Genomic DNA, 21,262 nt, shown 5'->3' with positions numbered 1-21,262 from the left:
GCATCACTCCGCTAAAATGTACGTTCAAGTTAGCGACAATCATCTGCGTGAAGATGAAGCGTCTAATGACATTAAGGAAATGATTACGGCTGCCAAAGGCGATCTATGTTAAATGGAGAGAAAAGTGTGAGCGCATCCCAGATGGAAACGATTGACAAATGTCAATAATTAACTTCGTTTCACTATCGACCTGCCCTCCGGAATTGGCCAAGACGCTCAAGACAAACCTGAAACTCTTGTCCAACGCAGAAGAGAATTATTTTCGCTTAGATTTCCTTTTTTCCTTAATTCCATTTTTAAGGTTCTAAACGAAGAAAATATAATCAGTTTTGCTCTGACGCAATTTTAAAAATTCTTGATCTGCTTCAATTTTCCTTGTTAGTCGCCAAAGAAAAATGTCACATTGTCTATGAAAAGATGATTTGATTGAATCCAGATCAAAGATGTTTTTTTTTCGCAGTTTTTGCTCGTTTCACAATTCAGGTAATTTAGGAAACCAACAGCGGCTGCCATCTATCGAATTTACAAGGAAGTGCCGGTGTGGCGGCAAGTCCTTCTTGGTTCAAAGGAAAATTCACAAAATTGATTAGAAAAATGTCTAGTTTCGTTTGAAGGGTTTGAAAGTTCAAAAATTTTAGAATTCGGTTATTTACCCACAGACAAAGCTGAGATTACTAAACCGAGCCTGGACTGTAGTCGTTCTATAAATAAATTATTTAATAAACCCTAATCCTGACTGAGGCAACAGTAAACGGCTAGGAAAAACAGCTTCAGTCTCATATAGGCTCATAGCTCAGGAATAACAATCAACGCCACACAAAAGTCAGAAAGGAAGAATAGACATTGTTTCCTACCTTTCAGCCTGGGAAATACAGCCAGGCTTCCATACACAAAGTGCTCTGTCTGCTGAAGAGTTGAATCCACCAGGAGGGAAAGCAAAAGAGTATCCTCGTGAATACAGCCACACCTCACATGGGAGTACACGAGGACAGAGAAGATTTTGAGAAAGAGCTCGAACAGAAGTTTCTCCAATCCAAAACGGGATGATGTTTATCTAAAAAAAGGGTTACAAAAGAAAAATATGTAATAAGAACTTTAAGTTGGAAATTGAACAATGGGTAAACCCAAATTTTAAATAAAGAGAAGAATTAAAGGTTTCCATGTGACACTGCATTCACACAAGTCTTGTATCATTAAAATGGTAGCAGGTCACAGATTAATAACAGTAACGAAAATAATTACCCAAGCGATGAGGGATTTTTGCTGGTGACTGGTCAATAGCAACAGAAGCAAAACTTGAATTTCCTGTGGGTATGATGGTTGGCTCTGGCCTGGAATCTGCAAAATATAAATTAAGGTTATGAAGTGCAAACTAACTGCTCGTGCATAAATAAGGGGCTTACTTGATCAATGCTAAGCAGGAACTACACATTTCTCATACTTTAATCAGGTTTAACTCTTCTATTTTAAGCTCCCATGGATTTATTTGCCTGCTAATCAGCTTGCAGCTTGTCCATTAAGCGATTCTAATAATAGACACGACCAGATGAGTTGACACGACGACCACATTTGTAATTATATTTCTTGTGCAATTTTTCGTGCAGCCTCAAGGACATTTTTAAATAATAGTGATATTCCTTTTTCTTTGTAAAACGTGTAACCTTCGCCATTTTTTTGAATACATAAATCAAAATCGACAGCAGACGACACTTGAATTAGCCGTGATTACTGATTAAGATATCGATTGAAATCATTAAAAATCGATTCCCCTTAAATTCAAATTTCAAACCGCTCCAAAAACGTCAAAATCTGTTTTATTACAAACGCTCAGCACCCGCTGAACCGTGATTATTTTAGAATAATTTGTCTCAATTAGTTTTACTAAGTTTCCCGACCACTTTCAAGATGAAAGTAAAAATTTAAAAAGGTTTTGGAGACGGAAGTGATTGTTAAACGTCGATGAAAATAGGGTGTCTCAGCGTCGTACAATAATCGTCAAGATAATAAGTACAGTTGTATTCAAGCAAATTCTGTCACTCTTTGTTCAGCACGTATACCAGGAGAAGATGGCCTCTGCTATTCTAACCAGTGGTAAGTTAAAATTTCAAAATCTTAAAAAGAGAATAGGGGCGCGAGATTTTATAGATTGCACGATTGTATTGCTTAACTAAATTGTTGAATTGTTATTGTATGTTACCTACTATTTCTATCAATTAATTGGAATACGAAAGTTCAAGTCTTATAATTCTAAGTTTTATTTTATTATTGACAGTTGCAGCCAGCGACGAATTTAGAAAACAGGAAATCGATGATGTAACAGACTTGAATGATTTTATTGCTGCGGCCTCCAAGAGCGTGGCTTTCATGGGCAAAGTGTTGATTGCCGGAGCTCGAGTCCTATCTGATTTTGAAATCGACCAGATCGACAAAAAGAAAATCCCTTTAATTAAAAATCCCAGGAGTTTCCATTATACTTTACTTCAAATCAACGAGTATTCCTACGAAGCCTTCGTGAAAGCTCACGAGAACATGTTTGGGATCCAGTTGAATACGGGGAAAATGCCTCGCTGCGTAGCAGATTGCATAGAGTACCTGAAAAGTGGAGATAAGAAAGGCATGAAGTATTTACTACAAAGTTCCTTGGATGAAATCAAACAAACGGCTGACGACGGAGCAACAATTTCAAAAGAAGTTTGCGATGCGTTTGATTTGTTGGGTCAGCTGATTGGACAAGTAATCGAAGCCTTAATGACAAGCCTCCGGGACGTCAACAAAAAAGAGATTACAGACGAGATTGGAGACGAAACCACAAGGAAACAGCAGGAAAACATCTACAAGTTACAGAAGACACTTGAAGCAGCCGAAGAAAATGTAAAAGAAAAAAGAAAAGATTTGGACGACATTGGCAAACCTAAGTTGGGTATTCGGCTTTCGTTTTTTCGCCACGAGACTAAAGAAGAATCGCTTGAATCTGCCCGGCAAATGTTGGAAGACGCCGAAAATAAATTGAAGAAAATCAGGGAAAAAGTTCAGAACGAAATCGAAATATCAAATGAAAATATTGAAAGTTGGAAACATGTCCGAGATGATGTAGAGAAAGTCGTAGACCGAAATGAAATGCTTCAAATTCTCAATGATGGTTTGAATTACCTCGGCCAGTATCACGACAAATGGTCAGGCATCCATCGTTATTTTAACAAGATGAGAAATGACTTGACTAAAGCATTACTAACTGACTTTTCAGCCGAAACAGGTGAGAAGAATAACGCAATTGAAGAATTGAATAAGTCCCTTCAAATGACGTCAGATGTCTGCGCCAATAAGATGTATCACTCCACCATAATGCACGCCCAAGCTTTCGACAAGTACATCTTGAAGGGCATATTTGAAATACAACCAATGCTTTATATTCCCAGCGGTGAGATTGAGGAAGCTCAAATGAGGTGGCAATTGTCTTGGGAGGAAGCGTCTAACGGCATTAAGGACATGTACGAAAAGGACGCAATACAAGAAATAGAAAAACAAAATTCTAGCACTGGGAAATGCCAATAATTAGTTGGTTTGCAGTCCCATATCGACCTAGCCCTCCGGAATTGGCCAACCAGTCAACTCGGAAACGCTAAACACAAACTTTGTCCTTTGTCTCAAATTTCGTTTTCCATTTCTTATGATAAACAAAGAAAATAAAATCTGTTTTGTTCTAACATGAAGTCTATGATCTGCATCGATTTTTTTGTTGTTTTTTCGATTAATTATTTAGTTAGTCAGAAAACAAAGGATGAATGCTTTACGATACTTACTTAACGTTCCATTGTTCCATAGCAAACCCGAATAAGCTTATAGGAAATGTAAAAGCAGATTTTTTAGCTTAGAAATTTAATAAAGAACTGAACTGATCCCTTACATGTAAAATATATATTATTTTTAACTTTCATGATGTTTTGTGCAAGTGTTTCAAAATATTAAGTGGTAGAATAGAGGATAACCAACATACAATCTGCCAATCTGGACATGACAAACATTACGACGACCTCAGATTTTTTCTTGATAGCGCATCAGACATCACTCTTATAAAGGAGAAAACGAGTTCATCGATTGGGGGATTACTTCAAATTTAAAAGGCGGCTCTCCAACTATGCTGAAGTCAGACACAATTTAAAATATAATTTTTGTTTGATTCCAATTTACAGTCTCATTAGAATCACTTGATTCAACATTATTATCTAGTATTACTCGATACAACTCAGCAAAAGTTACAAATGTGCTTCAGAGGCTTGAAACAATGCGACATAAAACAATAACATTCCAATGGGTTGTGATGGAAAATTGCATCTTGAATGGAATCAACAAAGTTTAGCTTTGTTAACAGAAAGAAATCATAATTTGGCTGTTGGCATCAACACTGCTACATGGACTTGAATGTTCTCGCCCAAACCATTTTCAAAAGATATTAGTCACATATTGTTGCACGTGCAACAACAAGAGTTTCTCCCAGCTGCCGAAACATTTATAACCACTAACACAACTTTAAAAGAACAAAAAAAAGTTAAAAACACAGTTTTATCTTTAGCTGTGGTGATGTGTTGATTAGTAGCAGACGCAACCTGCTCAGAAAGAGGCACAATGTTGTATCCTTCACATGAAAATATTCACATCACATTATTCGAGTGTCAATGAATATAATGCACATGATGAGTCACTGTCAACATTCAGACAACTGAATGATTTGTTGCGGCGGATTGAGTTGAGCAGACGACAATCTTATATGAATATGGTTTTGTTTTGATTAGAACAGAGTTGCCAGCCAAATACTATTACAATAAAAATTTTACATTTTTAAAATAAAATGCTAAAATAATAAATAATCGACTGGGATTATAAGGGAACCACAGATCCAACAGAAATAATCTCATGAAATTTGTGCATTCAAATTCCGGATACACTGAATTGAATTGACTCTGCATGAATGTTGAAAACAAGTACGGAGAAAACGACCTTCTAAAATTGACTGACTGTCCATTATCAGAAGGACGGTTTTTATTGGAATAGTAAAACTCTTCATCGACGGCACTGACATTAATTACAAAAATTAAATACGACACTAACATATCCTGCATTATAGTTGTGCGAGTACTATTTCCACGAAAATTTAATCGAAGTCATTCAACTTTTTATTTAAAAATGTTGATTGGTGGACTTATTGACAGGAATGAAGAATATTTGCGGGGGGAGGGGGGCTTCGCCAATTCTGCAAAATACTGTTAAGCGATTCGTGGAAGATGCAGTACGGAAGTTGTCAACAAACGTTGGTATGAAATAGAAAGTTGGCAGGAATCGTCGCGATGATAAGTACAGTAATATCCAGGCAGTCAAGTATTCAACAACGTCATCGAAAATTTGGTTGTTTAAAGAAGTCATGGCCTCTGCAGCAGATCTAGCCAGCGGTAAGTTACAATTTTAAAAGCGTTTTAAAGAATTGCCCAGGCAAGTCACATAATTTAGAAAATGAATTTCACTTTTTGTCGTATTTTTTCTTGTTTGATTCTTTGAATGTGAGTGTGGTACTTTCTTCGATCCACTAATGTTGGACTCGCTACAATTATTCCGAATTAAAATGTCGTTCAATTTGATTTGAATATTGACAGTTGCAGCCAACGCCGATTATGAATTCGATATTACCAACATCAGAGAGATGAATGTTACGGCACTCAAGTGCACTTCTCTCTTAATGGATCTGGCCATTTGGGCGCCTGATTTCGGAATCGACCAGATGGACAAAAAAGACATGCCGTTAATTAAACATCCGCATTTCTGCACAACTATGTGGCAAATCTCCATCGAATTCTCCTCGGCCCGCTCGAAAGCGCACAGTAACATGCAATGCATCCAGTACAGGATGGAAAAGGTTCCTTTAGATGTGGAGTACGTGAAAAGTAAATGGAAGGACGTGAACGTGAAGAATTTTTTGCGCAATCTCGTGGAGAGAATGACAAAATTAGTCGAAGAAGGAGCCCAGCTAACACAAGAAGCTTGCGATACTTTTGATCGATTGATTCAGCTGATTAACCAAGTCACTGCAGCCTGCAAGGCAAGTAAAAAACGTGAAAAGGAGAATCTAACAGACAGGAATACCGACAAAAAGAAGGAAATGGAGGAAACGATTAAGAGTAAAGTGGAAGCCAAAATAAAAAAGGACAACGGTTTGCAGCAGGAAATTGAAAGGGCGGAAAGAAATCTATGCGAAAAAATTAAATACTTGGATGACACCCGCAAATCCAAGTTGCATGTTTGCATGGCATTTCTCAGGATATTTGGGCACCAAGATTGTGTTGGGTACGCCTGGCAAATGTTAGAAGAGGCCGAAAAGAGATTGAAGAAAACCAAAGAAGAAACAGAAAAAAAATACAAAAAGTCCAACGAAGACATTCAAGAGTGGCAAGACAAGCAAGTTGAATTAAATAAAACGTTGGATCAAATTGAGAAACTTCCAACCCACGAAGATGATATTCGTGTTCTCGAGTTATTGCGTGACAAATGTTTGGGCATGAATCGTTACTTTAATCAGATGAGAAACTACGTTACTGATGTAACACTTCCAAGGCTCACTGACTTTTCAACCCAAGTCGAGAATGTAGAAAGTAATGCCATTCCAATTGACGAACTGGAAGAGTCCCTTCGACTGACGTTGGAATCCTGCGCCAAGACGCATCACTTGGCTAAAATGTACTTCCAATGCAAGACACATCTGCGTGACGATGAAACGTCTGTTGACATTAAGGAACTGTTTAATGAGGCCACCGAAGGTGATATTGTAAATGTAGGAAAAATGTGAGCGCATCCCAGCATATGGAAATGGTTGCCCAATGCCCATCCGAGTCGAGTCCTGTGTCGCCCTACCCTGAATTACCCTACCTGAAAACACAAACCTGGAACTCTTGTCCAACGCAGACGTAAAGACGAGAATTAATTCACATCAATTTCCTTTTTATATCTGATCAGTGATCACATTACGTTCAATTCCATTTTTATGATTGTAAACAAAGAAAATAAAATCAAAGTTTTGCTCTAATGCGAATTTTAATTTCTTGATCTGCTTCAATTTTCCTATTTGGCCGCCAAAGAAAAATGACAAAATGACGTATGAAACGATGTGAAACGCTGATTTGAATGAATCCAGATCAAAGATGTACACTTTTCTCTCGCTTCATAATTCAGGCGAATCAGGTAACGACGAGCAAAAGCTGATGGCCAATTTTAATTCAATTCCAAGAATAATAAATTCCGACAGGTATTGGTTTGATTAATTCTTATTCTGATTATTAATACTTCTTTGATCGCATCGAATCTGAGTGTCACAACTTTAAATTTTGAGTGGGGTATGGGTAAGGGGCGTTATTAAATAATTCCACTCGGGGGGTGGGTTTGATTATTATGGAGACAGGTGTAAAATATAAAGAGTCGCGCAATAAAAACTTAAAAAAGGAGGATAGGTGAGAAAAATGTTCGTCTTATTACACCTTCCACTCGTGTCAATTTCTTTTGTTTCTTTCTTACCCATCCCGTCATACACAATCCGACAATACCCCATAAAAGTGTATAGAACAATTTCTGGGGAAGTTTATTTTGCACGACGACACTGTACGTCACGGTCGTTCACTTGTAGGATTAGATTGGCTCCATCTTCGGCAGTTTTTGTTATTCCATCCAGGCGTGTGCGCAAAATTTCTTGACGTCTTTCCCCACAGATTTACTTTTTCTTATGTGATCCATGCAATCCTGTACATCTGTAGAAACCTGTTCCATCGCCAATTGGATCGTTTCCATGTTACCGTGCGCTTTCTCGAAGGCTTAGAAACCTTCGTCTGCGATTTGCGTCATAGTTGAGCAGAAACTATGTGGATGTTTGATTAAAGGGGTGTCCTTTTTGGTCGATCTGATCGATTCCGACATTAGACAGCTGAGATGCGGAAATGATCAGTTGGACGTCAAAAGCGATGCCCATGGGGGTCAGGGCAATAATTTCATTCCACTCTGTGTACTCTGAAAGCCTCCATTTTCCATCCTTCGTCCACGTGTCTTATTGAGCAGAAAATGGCCTCGACTAATCTAACCAGCGGTAAGTTACAACTCGAAAAACTTATTAGAGAATAATAGCCTAGACAAGTAGGCTATCATAATTTAGAAGTAAATTAGTTTACTTCCAGAAGTTTGATTAAGGCTGCAATTTTATCGTGAGAAATTAATTTAAGTGGGACCATTGATGATTATCACTTCATTTTGTTCCCTGGAAAAAATTAGTAGATGTTGAAATTCAAAATCTGGTCACTAAACTATTTTACTGGTAATATTCCATCACATTTTTGAGAAGAGAAATGCAACAGTCGTGATTTAAGTTAATAAACATTCTACTAGTTTTCAAATTATTCTGAACTGGACAATTTCACTTTAGTTTTAAATATACAGGTTAGAGTTTATTGCCTTATTCTGTGCCTCGTTTGTGTGGCACTAACCCATGATCCATTGAGGTTTGATTTGCATCGTCCCTCCTAACGAAATTATGACAATGTAGTGTTTGTTAAATGAAGACAGCTAAATACCGTTCATATCGTCCGTATGTAAATATTTAAAAAATTGCTTGCTTAGCTTATTTGCGCTTATTTGATAGATAGTATACTCTGAATAGAACCAAAGAGGCTACTATTTCAAATAAATTATTGGGATAAGAAAGCATGAATTTTAATTTTTCTTTACAAACTTTATTCTAATTCTCAGTTTTATTTGAATTTTTATAGCTGCAGTCGACGCTGAACTCGGAATGAAATTATTGCTCCGACCCCCATGGGCATTGCTTTTGACATCCAGCTGGTCATATCCGCATCTCAGCTGTCTGATGTCGGAATCGACCAGATCGACAAAAAGGACATCCCTTTAATCAAACATCCACATAGTTTCTGCTCAACTATGACGCAAATCGCAGACGAAGGTTTCTCAGCCTTCGAGAAAGCGCACGGTAACATGGAAACGATCCAATTGGCGATGGAACGGGTTTCTACAGATGTACAGGATTGCATGGAGCACATAACGAAGAAGTAAACCTGTGGAGGAAGACGTCAAGAAATTATTGCGCACACGCCTGGAAGGAATAACAAAAGCTGCCAAAGAAGCAGCCAAACTAATCCAAGAAGTTTACGAGAACAAGCACAGAGGAATTCTGCCAGTATCGAAGAACTGTAAGTCTTCATTCAACGACAGTTGGAATTCTGCCAAAACATCTGCTACACCGCTCAAATGTACGTCCAAGTATCGGACAAGCACATCATGAAGAGCAACACTCATGTGCCGTTAGAGCTCACTCTAGCTCTGGGTGAGCATGAAGAAAACAGACTTTCATAATCTCGGACAGCATGTGAAGAAATGGCAATAAGAAAATATGTAAATGGATGACAAGGCTTCAATAATCATCGAGCTGCTCAACATAAACCCAAATCTCTTGTTCAGCACGCACTGGAAAGATTTTCGCTCAAATATCTCATTGTCCATTTTTCATTGTTTTCTATAACTGATGTGTCCAACGCAAACGAAAAGATTTTCGCTTACTATTTTTATTTTATTTCCTTTTGGATTATCTGTTTTCAAGCCTATTTGTGTAATTCTAAACTTCCTTGAAAAGAAAACAATCATTTATACATTTATACTCTATAGCATGAATTTTCATTCTTTGATCTTTACCTAATGAGTTTGATTTCGGGGGGAGGAGAGGCCTACTCTGAAAAAATGGTAATTGCGAGTTCAGGTGATTCGTGGAAGATGCAGCTTGTTGACAAACGTCGATGCAATGCCGATAAAATAGGGATAGGAAGGCTTATTCTCAGAAATTCAGCGTCCTGTAGTCGCGACGATAAGTACAGTAGCGTATCGGACATTAGTATTCAGTCGAGCCTCAACAAGCTAATCGAGGAGAAGAAGATATGGCCTCTGCAAATCTAACCAGCGGTAAGTTACAACTTCAAAAACTTATTAGAGAATTGCCTAAATAGGCAAGTCATTCAAATCAAAAGATAAAACAACTTGCACTTTGAATTTTGTTAAGGCTGCGATTTAATTTATTTATCTCAAAACAGTTTAAACTTTTGATGCAGATATTCTCATTTGTAGTCCTTAAATAACAGGGAAATGTAAAAAGGGTCGACAAATATAACAACTACGGAGCACTGTCATTTTGATTCTTCCCATAAAACAACAACATTAAAAATGCAGTCACTTTACTATTTGATAATAAATTCCATTTACTTTGTAAGGAGAATAGCACTTTAGCAGCAGAAGTAAAACGCAATACTATTTGATCTTAATTGAAAAAAAAGTAAAGTGAACTATTTTTAATTTCAATGTTCAAACGACAAATGTGCTAATCTTGATTCTTTCTGTGAATTGTTTGTGCGGTACTTTTCCTCGATCCACAAACCTGCACAAACGTTGGACATTTTCCTAGTAAAATACCGTTGGCCCAACTTTCCTACCAAGAATTGTACGGTACTCTGCGTACGTATTCTAACCAGACGTAGAGACAGCCTCGCTAAATGAATAGTCTTGATGCAAATATTTAAAATAAATTGCAAGCTTTAATTATTGAGTGAATTATTTACTTATAAGAAATGTTATAAATAATTAAATCAATTAATTGGTATAAGTTCAAATTTAATTAAATGAAATGTCTTCTAATTCCCAGTTTTTTTTTTAATTGACAGTTGCAGCCAACGCCGACTGGATTGAGCTTCTTGCTCCGGCCCCCGTGGGAGTGGCCATCGTGAGTCAACTCTTGATATCCGCATCTCGGTTGAAGAATGATTTCGCATTCGTCCAGCACAGCGATGACAAAGAGCGCTTCAATTTAATCAAAGACCCGGACAGTTTCCGCACAACTTTGTGGCAAATCGCCAAAGAATCGTACGAAGCCTTCGCCAAAGCTCACAACAATATGGAGAACTTTCTGTTGCAGATGGGCCAAGTCCCTGGCTACGCCAAAGATTGCGTAATGTACGTGAGGAGTGTAGACAGAGCAAAATTGAAGACATTATTCGGCCGACGCCTGGCCAAGATCAAAGAAGCGGCCGACGATGGAGCCAGGCTGACAAAGCAAGTCTGTGATGCTTTTGATTTATTGGAGCAGCTGATCAATCAAGTCATTGAATCCTCATCGCTAACTATGAGTCAAATAGAGAAAGAGATTGTCAACGACCAAGTGACGAAGATGGAAGCCAAAGAAAAAGAGAAACGGCTAGCCGAATTACAGCAGGAACTCAAAACATCGAAAGACATTCGCTGTTGGACAGGAACTAGTTATGGAGTTTATGAAAATGCATTCGAACATGACCGGAGCATCAAAAAAGAAGAGCAAATGCAGCAAGAAATCGACCAAATATCGGACGATAGCATTCAACATTTGGACGCCATACGAGTCGACACGGATAAAACTTTAGAGCAAAATGAAAGGCTCCGAACGCTGAAAGAAAGTTTGAATAACCTCGGTCAGTTGCTTGACAAATGGTCGAGCATCCATCGCTTTTTCAATACGATCAGAAATCACTTTACGGAGGTAACATTTCCAAGACTGAAGGATTTTTCAACTGATGCCCAAGAAGCTGAGGAGATGCCGTATGATAATTCCGTTTTAATAGATGAATTGGAAAAGTCCCTAGAAAAATCGTTGGAATCCTGCTACGAGACGCATCACTCGGCCGCCAAACTTTACGTCCGAGTCTCAGACAAGCACATCATGAAGAGCATCAATCTCATGCACTCGATGCTTTCGATTCCTCTCAGCGAGGTCGAGGGAGCTCAAATCAAGTTGATGGCATCATGTGAAGAAGCAACTAAAGGCGTTAAGAACATGTACAACGAGGAGAGAGCGGAGTCAACACGAGGAATAGAAAATAAAAATTCCAGCACTGGGAAATAGTGAGCTTCTTTCCAGTTTAGTATCGACCTGTCCTCCGGAACTGGCCATCAACCATCCAGACGCGTCCAACATTAAACCTGGAACTCATGTCAACACAGACGAGAACATTCACTTCTTTTTTTTTGCTTTTTTCTAACTCACATTACGTTTCCCATTAATAAAAAATTGTAAACAAAGATAATAAACTAACCGTGCCTATGGGACAAAGTCAAAAATCAATTTGAATAAAACCCGATTATAGGCAAATTGATTTCTCACGATAACACTGATTCGTAATTCAGGTGATTGAGAAAACCGACAACGGCCGCCATCTATCGAATTGACGAGCAAGTGCAAGTGTGGCGGCAAATCCTGCTTGGTTAGAATAGAAATAAAAAACGTTCTAGTTGCACTTTGCTTCAAGTGTAGAAAGTTTAACTATTTTTGGATTTAATTGTTTACTCCACAGACAAGGTTGTGAGTAAAAAACCAAACCTGATCTGATATTGTTCGATAAATGAGTTAATGAATTAACCCTAACCCTGACTGAGACAACAGAAAAAGCCAAAGAAAAACAGTTCCAGTCTCATAGCTCAGGAATAATCGTATTCCGTACTATGTTACGATTTACTTTCAAAGCCACCCAAAAGTCAAAAAGGAAGAATAGACATTTTTGCCTACCTTTCAGCCTGGGAAATACGGCCAGGCATCCGTCCAAAAGTGCTCGATCCATTCGCTGGAAAGTTGAATCCACCAGGAGGGAAAAAGAGTGTCCTCATGAATACACCCACACCTCACATGGGAGTACACGAGGACAGAGAAGATTTTGAGAAAGAGCTCAAACAACAGAAGTCTTTTCAATCCAATATGGGATGATGTTTATCTGAAAATAAAATAATGAATGAGTTATACATATTTGACAGAAACAACAAGTATTACGAACAAGTTGAAAAGTGAGACAGCGTGTAAACCATAATTTTTAATTAAGATAAGAATAAAAGGTTTCCATGTTACACATTGCATTCGTGAAGTAATGCATCAATAGAAATTTTTAGCAGGTCACAGGTAATAAAAGTTACGAAAATCATACCCAAGCAATGAGGGCTTGTTGCTGGTGACAGGTCAATATACCAGCACAAGCACAACTTGAAATTCCTGTGGATATGATGGCTGGCTCTGGCCTCAAATCTGCGATAAAGAAAAGGTTATGAAGTGATGGTGAACAAACTGTGCTCATATGCATCAACAAGTGGCTTACGTAACTATTGACTAATGATAAGTAGTCTGAACTGACATTTCAAAAACTTGGATCAGGTTCTATTTTCTAGTGATGTGACGTTAACTTTAACGGTTAACGTGAACATCACGTTAACGGAGGTTTTTGGGGTCCGTTAACTTTAACGGATAACTTAAACGTTTTGAAATTTTCATGCGTTAATTTCAACGTTATTTTATTTATTTTTTAGCTGAAAATGCAACGCTGTGTTTAGGTTTTTTCATTTTTTTTTGTTTAGGTTTACTGTAAAAATTTAAATTTCTACTTATTACTTACACAGCTCAGCGTACGTTCGTAGTCTGCTAGACATTTAGAAGTACTCAATGTGTTTTTGAATGCTTTAATAAAGTTCAATTTTTAGTGATTGACTGATTGTACTGATTGAAATGAGTGAATCAGAGAATTCCTCAGAAGATGAAGGTCAATCTATTCAGTTTGTCCCTGCTAATCTACGTAAAAGAAGCCTCATTGGCTCATTCACAATTATTTTGTATTCAACCAAAAGTCGAATACAAGTGTATGCAAAACTTGTAAAGCTGAGCTTGCAGGAAAAAATAGCTCAAATAAAAAAAACCACATCAAAAAAGCAATTCATTTGAAAGATTTATATCCTAAATATCTTAAAGAGGGTTCTGATAGGCTAATCAAGAAGCTACTGCAAGTAAGAAGACTAAGTTGTCGAAGAAAAAAATAAACCTGATTTGAATTGACCTGAAAGAATCGTACAACAGGAGTCACTTTGGCAGCAAAAGTGTTCCTTACTTGTAACAAAGACCTATTAAGGCCCCTTTTTTTAAGTCTTGTTTACTTTCCTCCTTGTTTTTCGCAGTTTCTTTTTTTCTCATTAGACAGCGAAATATCCAAATGAGAAAATGCCTAATTATTTAATGGATATGGATCTACCTGATAACCGTAGTAAAACTAATCAAGACCGTAACTTACATTCTAACTTGCATTTATTCAGAAAATAACGTTGAAAATAACGTTTAACTTACGTTAACGGACGCTATAAATTAACGCGTTAATTAACGCGTTAATTTAACGTCAAAAAGTAAAGCTCCGTTAACTTTAACGGATAACTTAAACGTTTCAAAAATCGACTAACGTCACATCACTACTATTTTCTCTTAGCTATCTCTTCTATTTTAAACTCAGACTATGATTTTATTTGGTAAAATCTATTGCCCCCCAGAATCTGGGGGGTAATAGCATTTCAGGCTATTGCCCCCCAGAAAGCCAATACCCCCATCTAGCGGTGGGTTAAATGAACTGCAGCTATTCCCGTAGATAGTTTTGACGTTTGTTAGTCCTGATTTGTCCTGATTGCTGTGGTAAACTGTCATAGTAGTAAATGACTGAATGAATAAACTCCCGTTACTAATTTCTTATTCTACACAGGTGCTCTCTGTTCGATTTTTTTTCGTCTTTTTACTTTTTTGGCAGTTTTTACGGCAGCACTGACGAAACGTAAATGTTAATCCGCGTATACGACTATTTATTTAATGTAACCATTTGTAACAGCAATCAGGACGAATCACGACTAACAAACGTCAAAATTAACTAAGGGAATTGCTTCAGTTCATTTAGCCCACCGCTAGATGGGGGTATTGGCTTTCTGGGGGGCAATAGCCTGAAAAGCTATTACCCCCCAGATTCTGGGGGGCAATAGGCGCGACCATTTTATTTACCTGCTATAAAACAGCACGCTTTGGTCATTAAGCGATTCTAAAAATAGACACGTGATGAGTTAACACGACCACATTTTTTAAATTTTATTTGTTGTGCAATTTTTCGTGCAGCCACATGCACATTTTCAAATAATAATGATCGTTCCTTTCTTCCTTTGTAAAGTGAAGACCTTCATCGTTCGTCTCGTCTTTTCAAAATACGTAAGACGACAGCAGACGACACTACAATTAGTAATTCTTAACATATCGATTGAAATCATTAAAAATCGATTCCCCTTAAATTCAAATCGCTCCAAATTCAATTTCATAAACGCTCCGACAGCCCGCTGATCATCGCACCAAGTTTTATTTAGCCACCATTCTTCTATTTGTCTTGAGCCAATTTTTTATTTTGCACATCTTACATGACAGATTTCAAAACTGACAACATCGACGGCAAAGACATCCATTTTTAAAGTAAAAAAACCCAACAGTTTCCGTACAACTATTGTGCAAATAGTAAACAACGCTTACAATGCTTTCATTATTATTATTTACAGACGAATACATCGAGGACAGGGCTTTGGCCATACGAGGAATTAAGACTAGCCGAAATTGAATTAAAGTATAAGTTTTTGAAAGAATAGAGAAACTGAAAAGACGAGTTTGAATTTCATACTGATGTCGTTTAACGTTGGTCGTCTTGGACTCTTGGAGTAAAAATTTTAAGCCATGGTCAGGTATTGGCCAATCCATGTCCTGAACGCCGACACACTGGTTTTTAGGCCATTGGACATGCAACCTGTCACAAAACCTTAATATATAAAAAAAAAATGGATAAAAATGTAATTTTTATCAAATAAAATCAGATATTTACCCTTGGTGTAGCTTTTGATTCCGACTATGGTCCATTGGTCCAGGCCCCTGGTGAAGGGAGGATGACTGCTGGACCGCCGAAGTCATTCTACAAAATCGAATCACATTGTTATTTTAGCACGAACAACTCGGTTTGATTGCTGAGAGAGATTACTAACTGTGCATGTGAATTTGATACCACTCGTAATACAGATATTTGTGTCCGTAACAAATTTACCATAAAAGCGGATTCCGGGTGGATTCCCATTGAATTCAATGTTGGACGAAATCGAAAACTTGGCTTGTTCCAGGTTAAGGGGGATGCTATCTTTGCCTATTGGGGAAACGAGTTGAAAAAACAAGATTCATGTTAAATCATTAAAAAATAACAATGAGTTTCGTAGCTTTTGTTACCAGGCTCTCCCACTCCCAAAAGAATCGCATCTTGGTCGACGTACTGGTCGGAGTCTGTACTGGCCGGCGGCAAACAAGCAGGTGCAACAGTCCTGGAAAAAATCACGGGCGCGTCCATTACAAAATGATGGCGATATCATTGGCCTAGTCGACATCAATGAATGGAGGTGAAATTCAAAATTTCCGTCCTGTTGTAGCAACTGATAGGAGGCAGAGTTGAATTTGAAACATGATGCTGATCCTCCTCGTCGTCATTTGGACGTCGGTTTTGTCAGTCAAAAACATCCCAACCAAGACGGTCACACCAGAAAACTCATACAAAGATATTCTACAAGTGAACGTGAAAAAGAAGAGAAATACTTTAGTTAAACGAATTTTAAAATAATAAGTATGACAATCCTAATACTTCTCCACACACTGAGCCGCCAATAGTAACTCTTGAGTCACTAATCAAAGTTCCGCTGCAAAATAATGAACCATCACTTTTCCTAAGGGCTACCTATAATAATAATTCGTTAGTAATTAAAAGATATTGTTATTCGCGAAGCACAATAACAATAAACCCTATTCAAATTATATAGTGAAATAAACATACCGTAAAAGGCCAAGCATTCTTTTTGGCTGAGGTTCCGCCAATGATCCTTTTGCTTGCCAATTTCCGTGTAGCAGTCATGGTGGCTGGTCCAGCACCGCACACAGGCGCTGTTGTTTGCTTAACGGACAAGAGATCTCCAACAGTAATGAGATTAGGATATTCGTATGAATAGAACCACCCACTGGACTGCTGCTCCTGCTGGTGATACAATTCAGGGTAGGGATTGAAGGATGGCACCGAATAAATCCTGGATTGGTAATTTGGCCGTACAGCGTCTTATCTTGATAAGAGTATCTACCGTCAACTGGATTCAAATAATTTAAATCACATTCAGCCAATGTTAAAATTTAGAAAAAAAAGAAAAATCATTTTGAATACCATCGATGATGATGGCGTCATTTGTACGGGAGACGCGAGGAAGGTGAGGTGAAACTGGACGCCGGGCTGCAGAAGCTCAGCAGAGTCACGATCGCAAAAGAGACGATCATTTTTGAAAAACCCGTTTGATCGCATTTTTTTAAATTTTTACATAATATTTTAATTGGAAATGAAACAGTAGTGCAAATCATTTCAAGTGTTAAATGGTTTCAAGTACCTTGGTTCTTGCAGATGGTGATATGTTGCTTCAACTTGGACGACACTTGGGTGATTCACTGTCAAGCTTCCTTTTTATTGCGGGATCGAGTGCGCTCAAGAAGCATCGCGGGACCGCACCCTTATTATGCAAATCTCCATAAACTGCGTTGAAGTGAGTCAGATCCCTTGGAAATCAATGAAACCAAGAAAAAAATGCAGAGAAATCGTAAAACTTTTGTCTTGTGTGGTGGCAAATGCATCCGCACACAGAATTGCAATTGACCAGAAATTAAACGAAAAATTCTTTCCTTAAACAAAAAATTCAGTGAGAATAAAACTTCTCCTTTTTATATGTCAAACTACTAACCGCCCAATCAAAATTAAATATTAGCTACTTGTTATCAGCATGTGCAGACTATGAAAATAACGAAATGAATGCATTTCACACAGAAACAAACAGAGAATTCAGGCACTCACATTTAAAGATCTGCGTTGACATCGGTGTGTTTTGTTGTACGCGTGGCTCGTTAATGTACAAAGTTGCATGTCTTAGGTGGCCAGATCAATGTCCTTTCTTCTATTTTACTTCTATATTAAAAAAAGAAACATTGATTAAAAATTCGAATTTTAACAAGCGAATTATATTTTTAACTTGATGGGAAGTAGTACAGCTTCGCGGCGGGACTGCTGGTGGGCCGATGGCTATGTGACATGTAACAACTGTTGCTATGTTTCTTCAGTCTTCTCCGATCAGGATTGTTGGTATTGATGGTTTTTCAAAAATGCTAGTCACTGCATTGAATGAAAGGGAGGGTATCTAAAAATTTGACAAAAAATGATAACAATTACACATGACTTTAAATATTTACAAGAATTTGTCCAACACAAACATGTTGTATTTTTCACATCGACCGAGGGAGCAAAGGAACTATAGACTATAGTCGCTATATGGACAAAAATGACAGAAAGTGTTGATGAGTTGCTATATTACAAAAAAATTACAAAAATGATGCACGTTAGTGTCCAATGTAACGGCTGCAAAGATAAAAACAGTCGCTTAACAAAGCAAAAATGTTTTTATTTCTAGTCATTATCGTGATGACTATCAAAGTTATTATAAGAAAATGGTGCATTGCACTTTTTGGGGGGTTACATTTCTCGCTCTGTCAGTTAAATGTTAAGCAAAGTAACTTGAGATTCTTTTTAGAAAAAAAAGACAGAACTTTCGTTAGTTAGAATGTTGACCATTGATCGTGCAAAGATTTTAGGTTAGCATACGGTATTGTTTATGAAGACGTTTAGGGTGGTGGATGACTTGCTGAGACAAAACAAAATTTAAATCATGTCTTATTAATGACGGAATTACTGACTGAAGGTACCGAGTTAATCAATTTTAAAAATAGACAGAGATAATAAAGGTGGCTACAAAACAGCCATGACTATGCGCTTATATCAAGTCATCATCGATAAACCAGATAAGAGTATTTTTATCACTAGATTAAATTTACAAGTGGTGTAGATGCTGTTATATTTCTCACATCGAAAACCACACCTTTCAGTTGAGCGAAAGTAGACCTATTTAAGTGTTTTGACCAGTTAAATTATTTGTTACCATGTTGATCGAGTTTGATCGTCAAAAGGTATTAGGAAAGGGAGGTTTTGCCACTGTTTATGAAGGTGTTTGGGGTGAAACTAAAGTAGCCGTCAAACGAATTCTTATTGGAGATGCCGCAAGCAACGAACAAGAAGAGAAGGCCCTCAAAATGTTGGATCATACCAACGTCATCAAATTATTTCACGTGAAGGAGGACCAAGACTTCAGGTATTTTAAAAATCAAATGGTCGAATTAGCATTCTTAAAACTTTTCGAAAATAAATATTTTATAGAATTATCGCCCTTGAATTGTGTGATGCCTCGTTAGATAGACTGTTTCTCAAAGAAAATGACCCGAAAAAATACCGCGGCCCAATGCCACCAGAAACAGAAGTTCTTCTCCAGTTGGCTAAAGGACTCGAGTACATTCATGAAATGGGATTAGTCCATCGCGACATCAAGCCACAGAACGTTCTCATCCGTTTGGATACTTTAACCCAACAAGTGGTGATGAAATGGGCGGATTTTGGTTTCAGTAAAAAAGTCAACGAAAGGGGAACTTTTACCATGACTGGAGTGAGAGGAACAGACGATTATTTCGCACCGGAAATATTGAAATTACTGGACGACGATCAGATCGCTACTGATAATGAAGATAAGAAGAGAGGAACAGTCCAGAGCGATGTATTCGCAGAAGGACTCGTCTTTGGCTATTTCCTTTCGAGAGGAGTTCATCCCTTTGGCAACACAAGTCATGAAATTCAAACCAACTTAAGAACAAATGCACCAGTCAATCTTCCAAGTCATTCGAGTGGAAATCGATTACAAAAATTTTCCAGTACAGAAACAACCAACATTCATAATACAATCACAAGAATGTTAGAAAAAGGCCCAAAAAATCGAATTACTTCGTCTGATGTCGTTAATCGACTCACCGAAATTTTCCTGGAGGTATAAGGCAAACGTTTTCTTAACTTTTATCATGCAATAAACAGTTTTGTTCTTTTTAGAATTCATGGCGGATGTTTGTGTTACTTGCGGATGGGAACCCAATCGCGGAAGAAATCGGAAAACTGATTCAAGAAGGTGTGGACCTCAACGTCAAAGACCCAAATGGATTGACACCTCTATTACGCTTAGCAAAAAGCGAAAAGATAAGTGATAATTTGGTTGAAATATTTAGTCTCTTGATCCAACACGGAGCCAACGTCAATTCACTTGACAGCAACGGCGAAAATGCTCTCTTTTTGTGGTGCGAAAATCACAAACAACATAAAAACAAAAGCTTTTTGCCAATCCTCAATCTCTTCGTTAAAAATGGGATCGATGTCAATTGGAAAGACAAATACGGAGAAAATGCTCTCTCCACATTGTGCTACTTTTACCAAAACGAAAATTTAATTGACATTATTCGACTTTTCATTGAAAATGGGATCGATGTCAATTGCAAAGGCAAAGATGGACATAATGCTCTCATTAAATTGTGCACAAATTATAAAAACGAAAATGTAATTGACATTACTCGATTTTTGATTGAAAAGGGAATCGACATCAATAGCAAAGACGAATACGGAAATAATGCTCTTATTATGCTGTGCATATGGTATAAAAACGAAAATTTAATTGACGTTATTCGACTTTTGATTGAAAATGGGATCGACATCAATTGCAAAATCTACAACGGAGATAATGCTCTCACTAAATTGTGCAGACATTATAAAAACGAAAATTTAATTGACGTTATAACATTATTAATCAAAAGTGGATTCAAAGTGACTGAAGAAACGCGTGACTACTTCCAGCAAAATTATCAAGAAACAAATCGCACTCAAGTCTTGCAATTACTTCATGTTTAACAAAATCCAGATTAACCAGAAAACTATAACGAATGGCCGCCAGTTGATTAGAGTAGTAGAAGAAGGTATAGCGGATTGGAACTTGAAAACAGAAGATAAGGAAGATAGCCTACGGATTTATTGCACAGACGACGACTGGATGGAATAAAAAAAGCCGGTGACAACGCAGCAACAATTTAAAAAGAAGTTTGCGATACTTATGACAAATTGGGTCAGCTGATTCCACAAGTGATTAAACTGTAAGGAAAGTAAGAAAAGTAATTGCTTTAAGCGATTCGTGGCATGCACCACGGAAGTAGACAACAAACGTCGGCGAAAATAGAACGACGATTGGCAGGAATAGTCGCGAAGTGTGAATACTGAAGCAGTCAAGTATTCAACAACCTATAATCGAAAGGTTTTCTGCTGTTTATCCTGTGGAGAAGTTATGGCCTCTGCTGATCGAACCAGCGCCCGCTGGTTTCGCCAGTACAAAATTCTACAACTGGCAAATG

At 37.7% G+C, this 21,262-nt stretch overlaps 3 protein-coding genes and 2 long non-coding RNA genes across 17 annotated transcripts in view; 3 read left to right on the top strand and 2 right to left on the bottom strand.

Annotated features, from left to right (window-relative positions):
• The window catches only part of LOC124315050 (lysine-specific demethylase 4C-like), a 291,933-nt gene that overhangs the window by 125,709 nt on the left and 144,962 nt on the right, over positions 1-21,262 (top strand). The window lies entirely within an intron of this gene.
• The window catches only part of LOC124317895, an 81,989-nt gene that overhangs the window by 8,100 nt on the left and 52,627 nt on the right, over positions 1-21,262 (bottom strand). The window contains exons 1-3 of one of the 4 annotated variants that reach the window (XR_006912380.1): positions 1,404-1,648; positions 1,243-1,338; positions 855-1,054 (exon numbers count right to left, since the gene is read on the bottom strand). Coding sequence is in view for 1 of the 4 variants with exons in the window: in XM_046782796.1 (XP_046638752.1) it covers positions 855-1,054; positions 13,026-13,123; positions 14,900-14,927 (326 nt within the window). In the remaining 3 variants the exon portion in view is untranslated. Of the gene's footprint in view, positions 1-854; positions 1,055-1,242; positions 1,339-1,403; positions 1,649-13,025; positions 13,124-14,899; positions 15,088-21,262 lie in introns of those variants that run through there. The other 3 variants (XR_006912387.1, XM_046782796.1, XR_006912381.1) reach the window with 3 other exon arrangements.
• Positions 2,204-12,813, bottom strand: LOC124319685. Of its 2 annotated transcripts, none has more exons than XR_006913395.1 (3): positions 12,617-12,813; positions 2,480-2,592; positions 2,204-2,401 (listed from the first exon to the last, which is right to left on the bottom strand). It is a non-coding gene; the product is annotated as an uncharacterized LOC124319685 (long non-coding RNA). The 2 variants fall into 2 exon arrangements; XR_006913389.1 differs by lacking the exon at positions 12,617-12,813 and adding an exon at positions 3,151-4,025.
• On the top strand, positions 7,518-9,701 carry LOC124319824. Its single transcript, XR_006913521.1, has 2 exons — positions 7,518-8,116; positions 8,793-9,701. It is a non-coding gene; the product is annotated as an uncharacterized LOC124319824 (long non-coding RNA).
• Positions 9,922-12,313, top strand: LOC124315581. The gene is made up of 2 exons (XM_046781357.1): positions 9,922-9,993; positions 10,746-12,313. Exons 1-2 carry the CDS (start codon positions 9,969-9,971, stop codon positions 11,954-11,956), a joined length of 1,236 nt encoding a protein of 411 aa, XP_046637313.1. The 5' UTR covers positions 9,922-9,968; the 3' UTR covers positions 11,957-12,313.

Source organism: Daphnia pulicaria, chromosome 1 (assembly GCF_021234035.1).
Source record: "Daphnia pulicaria isolate SC F1-1A chromosome 1, SC_F0-13Bv2, whole genome shotgun sequence".
In the NCBI taxonomy this organism is placed as follows: Eukaryota; Metazoa; Arthropoda; class Branchiopoda; order Diplostraca; family Daphniidae; genus Daphnia; species Daphnia pulicaria.
Note: the sequence above shows the minus strand (reverse complement) of the source record. Positions and strands in the feature narration are given on the sequence as shown.